Genomic DNA, 13287 nt, shown 5'->3' with positions numbered 1-13287 from the left:
TTTTTCAAAAGTAGAATGGGCGGTAAAGCCTTTAGCTGTCAGAGTGCTCTCCTGGAAAATCAGCTCTCCGGTGGGTTTTGTTTTAGGCGCACTGCCTTGACCTTTAAAACGAAGCTTCAAACTGTCCATTTTCATGAAAGCTGAAGCTGTAGCTGTGGATGGAGGCTGAGCGTTGATGAGGGAACTCCTGTTTTTCCTCTCTGCCCTCCCTTTACCTTTCTACAAGTGCTTCTAGGTGTTTACTCTTTTTACTTATTATTACTTTATAAAAACAACAACGCTTGTATATAATATAATAATGATGCAGTCCAGTTCCTTGTGATCCATTCCAGTAGCTCTTGGAGCTAGAACGCAGTGCATTGTGGGACGTAGTATGATGGTGAAGTCAAGATGGCTGCGAAGCTCAGGCAGAGGAGAGAGCCTGTAGTAGGAAGGCCGTGAATGAAGTTTTCTATAGAAAATCCTTCGTCGGTGTCCGATCGGACTTAAAGCAGTGTGCTGTTTACGTTGGAGAGAAGCCGCGCAGGACCTACAACACCCACAAACAGCAACAGGATAACAAACTGCTGGCATAAAGTCTCGTATGAATTCCGACGAGAAGGAGGACTGTGAGTGTGCGCCACCACAGGCCGAGACGAGCTCCGCCGGAGGAGCCGATAGGTGGGGATGCTCAGAGGAAAGGCTCGGGATGCTAGGACGATCAATCAGAGCGGGGGCTAGTTAGCTGTTGTTGGAGGCTGTGTGGACGTTAGTGCTCCTTTGTTTCGGGCAACACATTGGGGCAAAGTTTATAGCAAGCACTGGTTAAATGAAAACGAAAGAAATCTGCCCGCGGGTCACTTTGAAGACATTACTTTTGTATGAGTAACAAAGTAGGCTAACTAGCATTTGCTGTGTTAGCTTGCTAAAGTGAGCGACAGATTGTCCCAGTGGCAACATTTTTGGGCTTTCCCAGCTCGTCCAAACTGGACTACAGGGTTTAGGTTAATGCTACATTTTACAAAAGAGCTAAAATGAATTATCTACATAGATGATTACATTTACTGCGACCCCGGTCACTAAGTGGAAGCCAGTGCTTAGCTTTAAAAAGAGCGAATGTGGGTTTGCTGGTTAGACTGTTGTCCTCTTCTACACAGCTCGACCAATTTCCTGAGCAGGACTCTGACTTTGTTACCCCACAGCAGAGCCAGCAGTACTCTGAAATGTCAGTGTAGTCATCATGACCTGTGCCGTGGTTCTTATCCTTGTTTGTTGTTCATTTAGAGAACACGAGGAGCCTGAAATAGAAAACCCAGAAGCAAGCCGAATGTAAGTCAAACTCATTACCTTCCATGTGTGCAGTTCAGGAGCTTGGTGTTAGGGTCTGTCCTCGCTTCTTTCTTGTCTTCATCTTGTTTCTTGACTAAATGTTGTCAGCTGTATTGTTAGTGTGATACACACCCAGTTCATCTCAGCAGCTGTCACACTGTTTGCTCATGATGTGAACATTTGAAGGACCGTTGGCTTAAATAAAACATAATTAAAGTACTTCAGGTTAAAGTGCTTTAATTATGCATGGAATTTATGGAGCTTTGAGTTTACATTATCAGTTGTATCTGTACCTGTGAATGAATAATACTGCTGTTCTATTAGTATTGCTTCAGTGTTTACCAATACGACTGCAGCTGGAATGCTGCTGTCTTCTGGACAGTGGTGTAATTAGCAGAATCAGAAGGTTTTTGTCAAGTTTAAATTTATTCTAAACACTGATAATAAATCTGTCGTGACACTTGACCTGAAAGTGGCTGGAAATGCAACACGTCCAGATGCTCCATAAGCCCGAGCTCAGCATCCAGCCTGAGACCAAGCTCAGCTCTTGTGTTGTCTGTTGACAGAAACTCTTAGTGATTCTCAAGTGGGAAAAGCATTGCAGTCAATCTCGCGTCTCCCATTATTTCACATTGCACTCAGTGCTTTATGAGGATCACAGTGGATTCGCGCAGTGCTTTTACCGCCTTGTGTTTTACCTCTGATCACAGGAAGCGAGCAGCTGCCAAGCATCTAATAGAGCGCTATTACCACCAGTTAACGGAGGGCTGTGGGAATGAGTCTTGCTCCAACTCGTGGTGTGCCTCATCAGTTGGCTTCAGCCGCATGGATAACAACGAGGCAGCGGTCAAAGCCCTGGAGCTCTACAAAGTCAATGCCAAGCTATGCGACCCACACCCTTCAAAGAAAGGCACCGCTTCCACCTACCAGGAGAGCAGCGCTCACAGCAACTCTGCGTGCAGCAACAAGAAGATGAACCATAAGGACATCCACTCTGTGCGAGACAATTTTAAAGGTGAGCAGATTGCGCTGTTTCACTCGTGCAGTTTGTGTTTTTGTTTTTCTCTGGTAACAACATTTGTGTCTGTGTGTAGATGTAAATTACCTGACAGAGGAGAAGGTGTATGAGATCCTGGACACCTGTGGTGAAAAGGAGGATTACTCCCCTCTCATCCGAGTGATAGGCCGAGTTTTCTCCAGTGCTGAGGGACTGGTGCAGAGCTTTCGGAGGTCCAAACCGCACACCAAGGAGGAGCTCAAGTCTCTCCAAGGTAAGGACGAGGACAAGGATGAAGATGAAAAGGAGGCAGCTGCGAGTTCAACTACAGCTATGGAGGAGGATTCCCCCACCTCCTCATCATCATCGAGGCTCGGCGAGTGCTCGTCGGGAGAAAACGACGTCCAAAAGCTGGCTCCCGATGAGGTTTCGGTCGATATTGAAGCTGTGCGAAGGGTCTACGAGCGCCTCCTGTCCAATGATAAAATCGAAGCCGCCTTCTTGAATGCGCTGGTCTACCTCTCGCCTAATGTGGAGTGTGACCTGACGTACCATAACGTGTATTCACGAGACCCAAACTACCTGAACCTTTTTGTAATAGTGATGGAAAACAGCAACCTCCACAGCCCCGAGTACCTTGAGATCGCTCTCCCACAGTTCTGTAAGGCCATGAGCAAACTCCCGCTGGCAGCTCAGGCCAAGCTGGCGCGTTTGTGGTCGCATTACAGCGCTGAGCAGATCCGGCGCATGGTGGAGACCTTCCAGCAGCTCATTACCTACAAGGTGATCAGTAACGAGTTCAACAGCCGCAACCTGGTCAACGACGACGACGCTGTGGTGGCGGCCACTAAGTGCTTGAAGATCGTCTATTATGCAAATGTGCTGGGTGGCGACCTTGACATGGAGCACAACGAGGAAGAAGACGAGGAGCCCATTCCAGAGTCCAGTGACCTCACCCTGCAGGAGCTCCTGGGTGAAGAGCGCAGGAACAAAAAGGGCCCTCGAGTAGACCCGCTGGAGACGGAGTTGGGAATCCGTACAAGCGATTGCCGGCGGCCGCTCATTCCCTTTGAGGAGTTTGTCAACGAGCCTCTGAACGAGGTGTTAGAGATGGACAAGGACTATACTTTCTTTAAAGTTGAAACTGAAAACAAATTCTCCTTCATGACCTGTCCGTTCATCCTGAACGCCGTCACCAAGAACCTGGGTCTGTACTACGACAACCGCATCCGCATGTACAGCGAGCGGCGGATCACGGTGCTCTACAGCTTGGTGCAGGGTCAGCAGCTCAACCCTTACCTGAGGCTCAAAGTGCGCAGAGACCACATCATTGACGATGCTCTGGTCAGGGTATGTGCATTCAAACCGACTTCAGTGTCCCTTTGATTAGTTGGGTTTTGGATGGGTTCAATTCAATTTTATTTATATTGCACCAAATCACAACTACAGTCGCCTCAAGGCGCTAATGTTTGTGAACGTTTCTTCTGTGTGTGTCTGCAGCTGGAAATGATAGCAATGGAAAATCCTGCAGACTTGAAGAAGCAGCTGTATGTGGAGTTTGAAGGAGAGCAAGGTGTCGATGAAGGAGGTGTTTCCAAAGAATTCTTTCAGCTGGTGGTGGAGGAGATCTTCAACCCAGATATTGGTAAGAAAGCATCGCGAGCAGTTTAGTTTCAGATGGCTTTAAACAAGCGTCGCACATACACGTTGAACTGCTGATGCTGGCTTAATAATTCACCTTGAACTTGGACCTGAGTGTGAAGCTGCGGCAGTACGTGTCTGCTGTTTGGACTTTACCACAGTTCGGTCCAGCTCTGTGGGCGATACACAGCAGCGTGGCACTAACACAGCATGCAGGGCTGGATTTGAGAGCGTTCACTGTCGGCCCATCAGAATCCATTCAGATCCTTGGTCGGAGTGATCTGGTCTTTCTTAGAATTGTTTCCGGTCAGCCCCCCTTTCAGGATTTCATAGATATCGCTGCTGCACTGCTAACTGAATCCGGATCTCTGACTGGCTTTTCAAAGCCTAGTTTTAGGAAACTGGAAAGTAAAGTTTGTGGGGGTTTTGCGTCCTGCTTTCTTCCACCTAAAGTGTGTCAGCTGTCATGTTATCGAACTGTCTCTGGTCAAAGTTGTCTGAAAGACGTCCTTCCAGACCTGAGAGGGTTCTCATGTTCCCAGTGAGGTCTAATGGAAACGAGCTGAGTAGTTTTTAGCTAACCTGACAACAGACAAACACAGTGATAGAGAGCAGGGAAAACTGATGTGTTGCTTTTTCCGTGTGCACATGGAGCGTCTCTCGCGTGGCTGCTTCGTATCCCAGGATTCACGGGCGTGTGCTCTGTTTTTCTTGCTGCAGGCATGTTCACGTATGATGAGCACACCAAACTGTTCTGGTTCAACCCGTCGTCGTTTGAAAATGAGGGCCAGTACACACTGATTGGCATCGTTCTCGGTTTGGCCATCTATAACAACTGTATCCTGGATGTCCACTTTCCCATGGTGGTCTACAGGAAGTTAATGGGCAAGAAAGGAACTTTCAGGGACTTGGCTGATGCCAACCCGGTAAGCATCACCTAAGCAGCTGTTTGTGCTGTGTTTTTGTTTTTAGTTTGGGAGGAAAAGCAGCCATGTTTGTGATATGATGTATGCTAATGCTGATGTTATGCTAATTATAACGTGTTGATTGTCCTGAACCGCTGGACAGGTTTTATACCAGAGTCTGAAGGAGCTCCTGGAGTATGAGGGCAGCGTGGAGGAGGACATGATGATCACGTTCCAGATTTCTCATACGGACCTGTTTGGGAATGCACTTATGTACGATTTAAGGGAAAATGGGGACAAGATTCCCGTCACCAATGAAAACAGAAAGGTGAGCTGAAGAGAACCGTGGAGCCGTTTGTCCTCCTACGATACGCACAGGCAAAGTGTGCTTTTCCACTTCATTCAGCTTATCTGACCCAAACCTTTCTGCTGATTGTGATTTATTAAGAGGGCGGAGCTTTAGGGTTGCATGATCCTGTGGTAGCACCTGGGCAGGTCATTGTGTGCAGGTCCTGAAACTGTTACCATGGGAAGTTATTGAGCTGGTTAGTGCACAGTCCCAGTTAGGAGCAGTCTCCCAGACATGGCTGCACCATGTTTACGTCTGGACTCCTCCTGGGATCAATAAAGCTTCTGTCTATGTCAGCCTGTAAAAAGATGGCAGTGACATTTTTTCAGCCTTCTAAACCTGAAGTTTGGCCACATTTTGAATATTAGAAGAGAACCTGAGGAAAGCTGCTTCGCAGCCACCACTCGAAGGTAAGCTGACTTTCAGCTCACTGTCACAAACCGTCATAGCTTCTCAAAATCTGATTGGAAGAGATTTGATGGCACTGATGCTGTTTAATGTTTACTATTTACAGCTGTCATCGGTGCTTTCTGGTAAAGCTTGATGCCTCTTTTCACTGGTTTAAACTCCATCTGGATGTCTTCCATTCAAATTGAGTAGCTCCTCAGCGTGCATGGGCTAGTTACAGCAACACGGCTAAAAGTCCCGTTGTATGCGGCACAAATGCAACACAACAAAGGAGGTTGCCGAGGCGATGGGGACTCGGGGTGCACGGTGTTGCCATGTCCTTATAAAATATTGACTGTGCACTATCCAGCTCTCATTGTTTACAACACTGTACTTCTTGTTGTTTCCAGCTGCTGGTGGTTTGTTTTTGATAAAAATGGAAATGTTAAAAGTAACACAAAGATAAGGGATGACATGGTGTTCAAGGCCGGCCGCCCCTCAGAGCTCGCGTTTGTTAAATGTTCTCATTGATGTGTGTTCATATAGGAGTTTGTTGCACAGTATTCAGAGTACATTCTGAACAAAAGCGTGGAGAAGCAGTTCAAGGCGTTCAGGAGAGGCTTCCACATGGTCACCAACGAGTCTCCGCTCAAGTACCTGTTCAGAGCAGAGGAGATCGAGCTCCTGATTTGTGGAAGCAGGGTGAGAGTTTTTTTTTAATGGATGCTTGTATATGCTAGTGATGTCATTCAGTCATTCATTCATGTTTTGTCTCCCACTGTAGAACCTGGACTTCCTAGCACTTGAAGAAACAACAGAATACGACGGAGGTTATAACAGAGATTCTCGGATAATCAAGTAAGAATCTGACCTGAAAACCAAGCTCAGCGCGCTGTGTCTAGTTTTTATAACCCAGCTCAAAGTCCACACTAATCAAAGGCATTTTTATATCATCATAAAGTCACGGCCCACAATCAAAAGCAGTGGAGACCAGTTCTCACCATGTGGCCCTCCAGCAGACGGATACTCAGTGCTTCACAGTAGGGCTGGGTATCCTCACCGATTCCATTTGAATCGGGGAACTTTTGCCGCAGTCAGAAATATTATAATTCTTATCATTTATCAGTACGTATCCATATTTTTATATCTATAAAAAGAAAACTGACACTTGTGAGACTTTATCACAGGTGTGAGCATCACAGCAGAGGCCTTTGTGTCAAAGTAGCTGAGGATAAAACACAGAATAACATGAAGGTGGTTTTCCTGGGATTTATACAAATATTCTGCAGTAGATCAGAAACAAAAGAAAACCATTAATCAACATCTGAACATGACCTGATGCTGCTGAAGTGAAGCAGAGCAAAGTTAGAGAGGTTTGATTAGAAACACAGCTGAGAGTTTTGCAATTTTGCATCATTTTAAAAAGTTTTAATTTGTTCAGTATTGAACAGCAGAAATGAGGCTTTGTTTTCAGAAGTAAGTAAAAGGAAAAACGGCGTCCGACTGGCTGCAAACAACGGTAGACTGGTGCGTAACAGCGCTTTGTGTTTACGTCTCCGTGCAGAGTCCGTGTTCCTGCTCTCATTCACTGTTTCAGCTGTTTGGTGGTTGTAGAAAGTTTGTGAGGTTTAACCTGAGATTCTGCCGTTTCGGCCAAAATAAATTTATATTTAAAAATCGATTCAGGATTTTGATGAATCGATATCACGTTATCCAAGCCAGAATCCATTTTCATCGATAATCAAAACCCAGCCCCACTTCACAGGACTGCAGTGTGGGGGAAAGCTCCCCACACTGGGTGTGTGGATTTAAACCTTCAAAACCAGCTCTGCTTGGAATGGTTCTTCCAGTAGTGACGTGTGAGGCCGCTTGTTTCCTCGCCGATCCCATAAATGGGATTGTGTAGTTTTAAGGCTGCTGTGAATTCCTCTCAAACATCAACACAAACAGCTGGGCCTAAATGTAAGTCACTGTCCTAAATTCAGCAGCAGCGCTGCAGGTTGCCACCAGCGCCACACCTGCAGCACCGAAGGACGCCAGGGGCAGCGTTTGTCTCGCCCTAGCAACACCCGTCCCGCTGCTCCTTCAGTTCGCCTCATCATAAACTCATCATCTTATTCTGTGTTATAATTGACTTTTGTGTTCGACAAGGTTTGTGGCCTCGCCACACATGACTCTGCTTACGAACATCCACTGAGCGAGCGAGCACACGTGAGGCGTGATGCATTTTTACAGCCATAATTTGCATGTCACTGTGACAGGCGGAAGAAGAAGTAGTTCCTACCAGTCATTTATATGATCCTAACGATAAAGTCCACTGTGTTCCTGTTAATGATGGACTACAGATGTCGATATTTTAATCTGAGAAGCAATTGTAGAACATAAGAATCAATATTTCAGTAACACGTTAGCTTCAGTAAAGTGTTAGCTGGGTTCACTGAGGCTGTGTATCTGTGGCTGACTGTGGAGGCGCTCCCAGGAGAGCCCCAACAAACACCTGGAGCAGGTGAGACGGCAGAAGCGTGAGCTGATGTGATCGCAACATGTTTCCTGCTTTGCTCCAAGTTCGTCTCCATCACGCTGCTCGTCTCTGTTCCTGCACAGAGTGCAGCTACACAGCCTCTCAGCTTTTAACAGACCATAACTAGCAATTCCCAGCATGCAACTGGGCAAGTGGGAACGTGTTAATTGACAGTTATTATTGTGAAGTTGATGAAGGAGGAGGAAACAGTATGCCATGTTGGCCCATTATCAGCTCCAGTCAGTGCTGCACAGCTCGGCCCAGTCTGCAGGTGCATTTCCTCTGCATGCACTCCTGCACCCGAGACTGCGAACAGACCAGAATAGGCCTTTATTGTCACTGTGCATGTGCAACGATGATGTGAGTGCTCCACACCAACTGTGCAGTAATAAAAAGTATGAATCGTAGATGCAGGAAGAAATGACAAACATGAGAAATATATCCAAACGAGGAGGAGTGCAGCGGGCGCGGTGCGAGCGCGGCGGGCGCGGTGCGAGCGCGGTCTGTGTGTGACGTTCCTGACACTCACGGGGCCTCAGCGCCTGACATCAGCACTGCCTCCTCCTCACTGTGCAGCTGCAGCCTCGTCACCAGGCGCAGACTCCAGCTGAGAAAACGAGAGTTTACTTTGGAAGACCACAAATATGCAAAGACTGAAACCTCGCTCACCGTTAACCTGTATGTTTAAACAGAGCACATACGTCTGTGCATCCACTGGCTATGTTTTGAAACTGAATTCATATATATTTGATGAAGGCGTTTCCTCGTGTTTGTGTCGTAGGGAGTTTTGGGAGACGTTGCACTCATTTGGCGAGGAGCAGAAACGCCTCTTCCTACAGTTCACCACCGGCACCGACAGAGCGCCTGTGGGTGGGCTGGGCAAGCTGAAGATGATCATCGCCAAGAACGGTCCCGACACAGACAGGTGAGCCGCAGCCGTTCCGTTTCCTGTCCCTCTTCTGTTGTGGTGCACGGCTGCGTGCGCTCTGCTTCCTGCTAGTGACTGAAGCTCGAAAGTCTTTATGCACAGCTGACTGTGTCCATGTTTCAGCAGCAGGAGTCCAGTACACAGTGTTTAAAATGTACATGCTTATCAGTAAGTAGACATGAGAGAACGTGGCTTATTACGAGTCATCACATGTTGTAAAAACGATGAGGAAGCTGATCAGTCATCACACCAGTGCAGGTATCTCGAGAAACTGGCATGACTGTGTGTGAACAGACTGGAAGGATGAACCAGTTAAAGCCAGTCTGTTTTTGTTGGACATAAAGGACACAGATTGTGACAGCAGCAGGCATCACAGCCCTTTGTGGAGCTGTCGGCCTGTATACTTCCTGTAACTTGTCTCTGCATACACTCGGTGTTGCTGTGTGACGATTTGCTTTGTTCCTGACGTGTTGTCTGTGTGATGTGTGGTTTCTCGGCAGGTTACCGACTTCTCACACTTGCTTTAACGTGCTGCTGCTGCCCGAGTACAACAGCAAGGAGAAGCTGAGGGAGAGACTGCTGAAAGCCATCACCTATGCCAAAGGGTTTGGCATGCTCTGAACCCCTGCTCCCAACAGACTCCTTCTCAGAAAGCCCATAAACCCTGCCCTGCCCTTCCTGTATCAGACACAATCTCAAAGATGACCAGACAGGCCAGAGTATGTTCGAGGAAAAGCAAGTGAATAATGAAAGTGGATACGTGGTTCTAATAAATCTCTCTAATAGATCCGCTGCTGTGCCTGCATCATCACACATCAGTCAGTGTAAACGTAGAGACCTCCTCGAGTACCCGCTCCCACATCCACACATGTGAATGTGCTTTCTGTGTACAGAAAGGATCATTTTCCTCGTTATTTATTTGAAGCTTCACGTTTTTCATGCCTGCCTGTTGTGATAAATGTAAAAGAAATAATGCAAATACGGGACGATGCGTTTCCAACTCGATAAACTCGGCGACAAAGTACCCCTGAACTCTTGCCCACAGCTCCCACAGAGATTTAGTTTAGTGTTCGCTACTGCATCGTATTCCCCACTGACCATTCCACTCTAGCGTAGTCATTGCTTGTTGTTTCCACCCAGTCTGTTTTGAGGTGAGCGCGTGGAAAGAGATTGGGTCCAGGACGGCACATCACATAGCTTGTTCTCCTTCTCAGTTTCGGGCCTTCTTCCTTTGGGGGACATGCAGAGATGTGTAAGTGCACTTAGACATTTTCAGAATGTTTGTTCTTTGGTCACAGGTTGCCATTATTGTTCGTTTGATTTCCTTGTCTGCCTGTGTTGAGGATTCTAAATAAAATCAGTGTTTATATATCAGTGCATACCGTACCCACGCTGTGGAGGATGTACACATGTAGACTGAGTCTCAGATGCTCTCCTTGTGCCAACCTGTACAGCGGACAGGTAGAAGCCCAGCACGTACTCGGTGTCGTCTGCTTTGGGTTCAGTCTCGTAGAAACGGCTCACGCTGCATAGCCCCCCCTCCCGTCTGCAGACCTGATAAAGCTTTGTCTGTTGCTGTGGTTACACCTGGAACCTAACGAGACCATCTTAGTTCACGGTGACGTGAGTAGTTTCCTTTGCCGTTGGAGTGTAAAGCTGGACTTTGATCTGGTCATCTCCCGCTGATGAAACATCTCCCTAATATGTCTTCTCGTTTGCATCCAGGAGCCGTGAGGCGAGCTCTCCTCAGTTTGTGTCTCTGAGGGTGAAAGAGGCCGTGCTCGCCGTGCTCGCCGTGCGCCTGCTGCCGCTTTGTTTTGTAAGCTTGGCCTGACTTGCTGTGGACCTTCATACCTCTCTGTTTACAGCACAGATAACACAGGTGTGTCTGCTGTCACTGTGTGGACACGTCGCTGTGACCTGATCAGTGAAACAGGTGTAACCACTGCTGAAAAAGTGCTTTGTCTCTAATAAGGACTGTGAAATCATTTCCCCTCACAACAGGCAACGCGTCCTGTTGTGAATGCTTTTCCTCCTCATCGGTCAATAGGCTGCGTAATGTTCTCGGACACAGAAGCGTCTCGCTGCTTCAAAGTTCGGTGGTCTTTTTAAACATCCCGCTGCTGTTGTGTAGTCTGCAATACCCATCCTCTGACACAGTCGGCAGACGTCCTCGGGGCAGGCAGCACGGCCGTCACGCAGAGGCAGGCTTACAGCAACGCTTTGCCCAAATCGCTGACATCCCTCACTTGGAGGTGAAAACGCCACTTTGGCAACAGCTCATGTAACCATGGTAATAAGGGTACCATGTAAAATAGCTGCTCCATCAGCAGACAGTTGTTTTAAATGCTTGATGGTCATCGAGTTGCATTTGTAAAATGTTGGAAGACACTGAGATACGCTCCCCCGCATCTACATCCATGTCTGTAGGAACATGGAGAGAGGGCGAAGGAGTTGCTAAACCTGCAAACTACCTGGATGTCTTACTTCCAACTGAGATGTTGTGATCGTTTGGACAAACTGGGCATAAACATGCACGTGAAGCTTGCTGTCATTGAAAGCTTTCCTTTGTGTGACCTCACAGCTCCTACACGCAGCAGGCTCAGGTGTCCACGTGCGTACTTCCTTATGAGGTACTGGGTGGTATCGTTCTCTGTACAGAGACGGTTTGTGGCGTGTAACGTGACCTCACTCCTCCAGTCGCTGTGGTTAAAGGTCTGAGAACAGATGATGGCATGGAAGAGGTCACAGACCATGGACCCGAGTGTGTGGACTGCATCACGGCTATTGCCAGAAACCATCTTTGAACAGAGAGCTCTTAACGTCATATAACCCTGCCTTGTGTCATGTGACTGTACCTGCAGTCTGGTAAAGCCGTTCAGAGCAAACGTGTACGTTTGTGGCGGTTGGCTGGAGGTGGGGGGTCAGTGGTTTGTCCCTCAGACGCTGAAGTCGTTGCTGCGTGGCTGACGTACCTTATAGAGGAGCGCGTGGAGCGCCACGATGCCCACAACATACCACTGAGAGCACAGTGCTCAGCACTGCCATCCACCGACCTGAGCCAGTCTTTATCTCCTCTTCTTTTTCTCCTCCCTCATCAGCTACTCCTAACACTAGTTTAGCCTTCGTCTGAGTCACAGTACTAGGAGTGCCTAAAAATGTGGACAGCACTGGACTGTGCTGGGAAGTCACTACAGTGCACAGTGTGCGTGCATTGTTCTACGTACTGCAGTAATGCTCACTCATGTGGAAGGCTAAGCAGTACAGCCAGGTGTAGTTTCAGCTGTGTAACCTTACCCGTACCTCCATGTTTGAATGCTGAAGATGCTGCTTGCTGCACACGTGAGCCGCCTCAAGGTTAAGGGGTGGACCTGTCTGGGAACGGGAGGCAGATTTCCTCAATTGGTTCAATCAACAGTTAAATTCTCCCACATAGAAACAGGTGAAAGGCTCAAAGTATTCATTGTTGTGAAACATGCTAAATAAAGACGACTGCTTTTTTCCAACAAGCCTGATTTGACTCCACAGGTTTCTTGGTGTCCCGATTTCAGAGCAGGCCCAAACATCACGCCACAGAGATGCAATAAGGCAAAGTGTGTGGGATAAAATCTTTTTTACTTTCGATGAGCAGGACGTGGATCCTGTTAGGTAATGTTTCCTGTGGCGCTCGATGCGACATGCCTCGTTCGCCTGCTCACGTGGATCGGAGACTCGGGGTAAGGATCTTGTCCAAGGATATTTGTACCTCCTGAGCTGCTCTCTGGGTGACGTTGAAGGGTGGACATTCTTAAATTTGGGTGGGTCAATGAAATGGTCATTTTGGTTGGTTCTAATGATGGGTTATACACAGAAATGTGCTTGTTGCATTCTTTTGAAAGCTTATTCGCGCTGTGTGCTGGACTGTGTTTGGAAACAAGAAGCAGGCAGACAGCAGTAACATTCTTGTAATTCTTACAAATAAATGCCAGCTGTAGTTGTTTGTATAGACTGGCATCGATTTAAAAGACTGCATGTGTAAGTATGACTTTATTCCTCACTCCACAAAGTTCAGAGAAGAATCAGGATGACATGAAGAGCCAGAAGATGATGACACAGCCAGCAGAAGAACTGTGGCAAGCTCATCATATTCATTTCCTTTATTATGAGTTCATTTTTTTATAGTAGGAAAAACAAAAGAATACAATTCTCAAGAGAATGAGGAAATCCATCAGCAGACAGCTAAAGATCTCACATGACTAATGTCCATCCATC

General features: G+C 47.3%; 1 protein-coding gene across 1 annotated transcript; it reads left to right on the top strand.

Moving 5' to 3' along the window:
* The first annotated feature begins 337 nt into the window (after positions 1-337).
* Positions 338-12545, top strand: LOC102198010 (ubiquitin-protein ligase E3A-like). The gene is made up of 11 exons (XM_005748062.1): positions 338-660; positions 1264-1308; positions 2019-2323; positions 2403-3655; positions 3806-3950; positions 4667-4872; positions 5015-5179; positions 6134-6289; positions 6372-6445; positions 8890-9033; positions 9537-12545. Exons 1-11 carry the CDS (start codon positions 584-586, stop codon positions 9655-9657), a joined length of 2691 nt encoding a protein of 896 aa, XP_005748119.1. The 5' UTR covers positions 338-583; the 3' UTR covers positions 9658-12545.
* The last annotated feature ends 742 nt before the right edge of the window (positions 12546-13287 follow it).

Source organism: Pundamilia nyererei, unplaced genomic scaffold (assembly GCF_000239375.1).
Source record: "Pundamilia nyererei isolate P.nyererei 1_Seehausen unplaced genomic scaffold, PunNye1.0 scaffold00212, whole genome shotgun sequence".
NCBI classification, from domain to species: Eukaryota; Metazoa; Chordata; class Actinopteri; order Cichliformes; family Cichlidae; genus Pundamilia; species Pundamilia nyererei.
The sequence above is the reverse complement of the archived record's forward strand: the minus strand, read 5'-3'. Positions and strand labels throughout refer to the sequence as shown.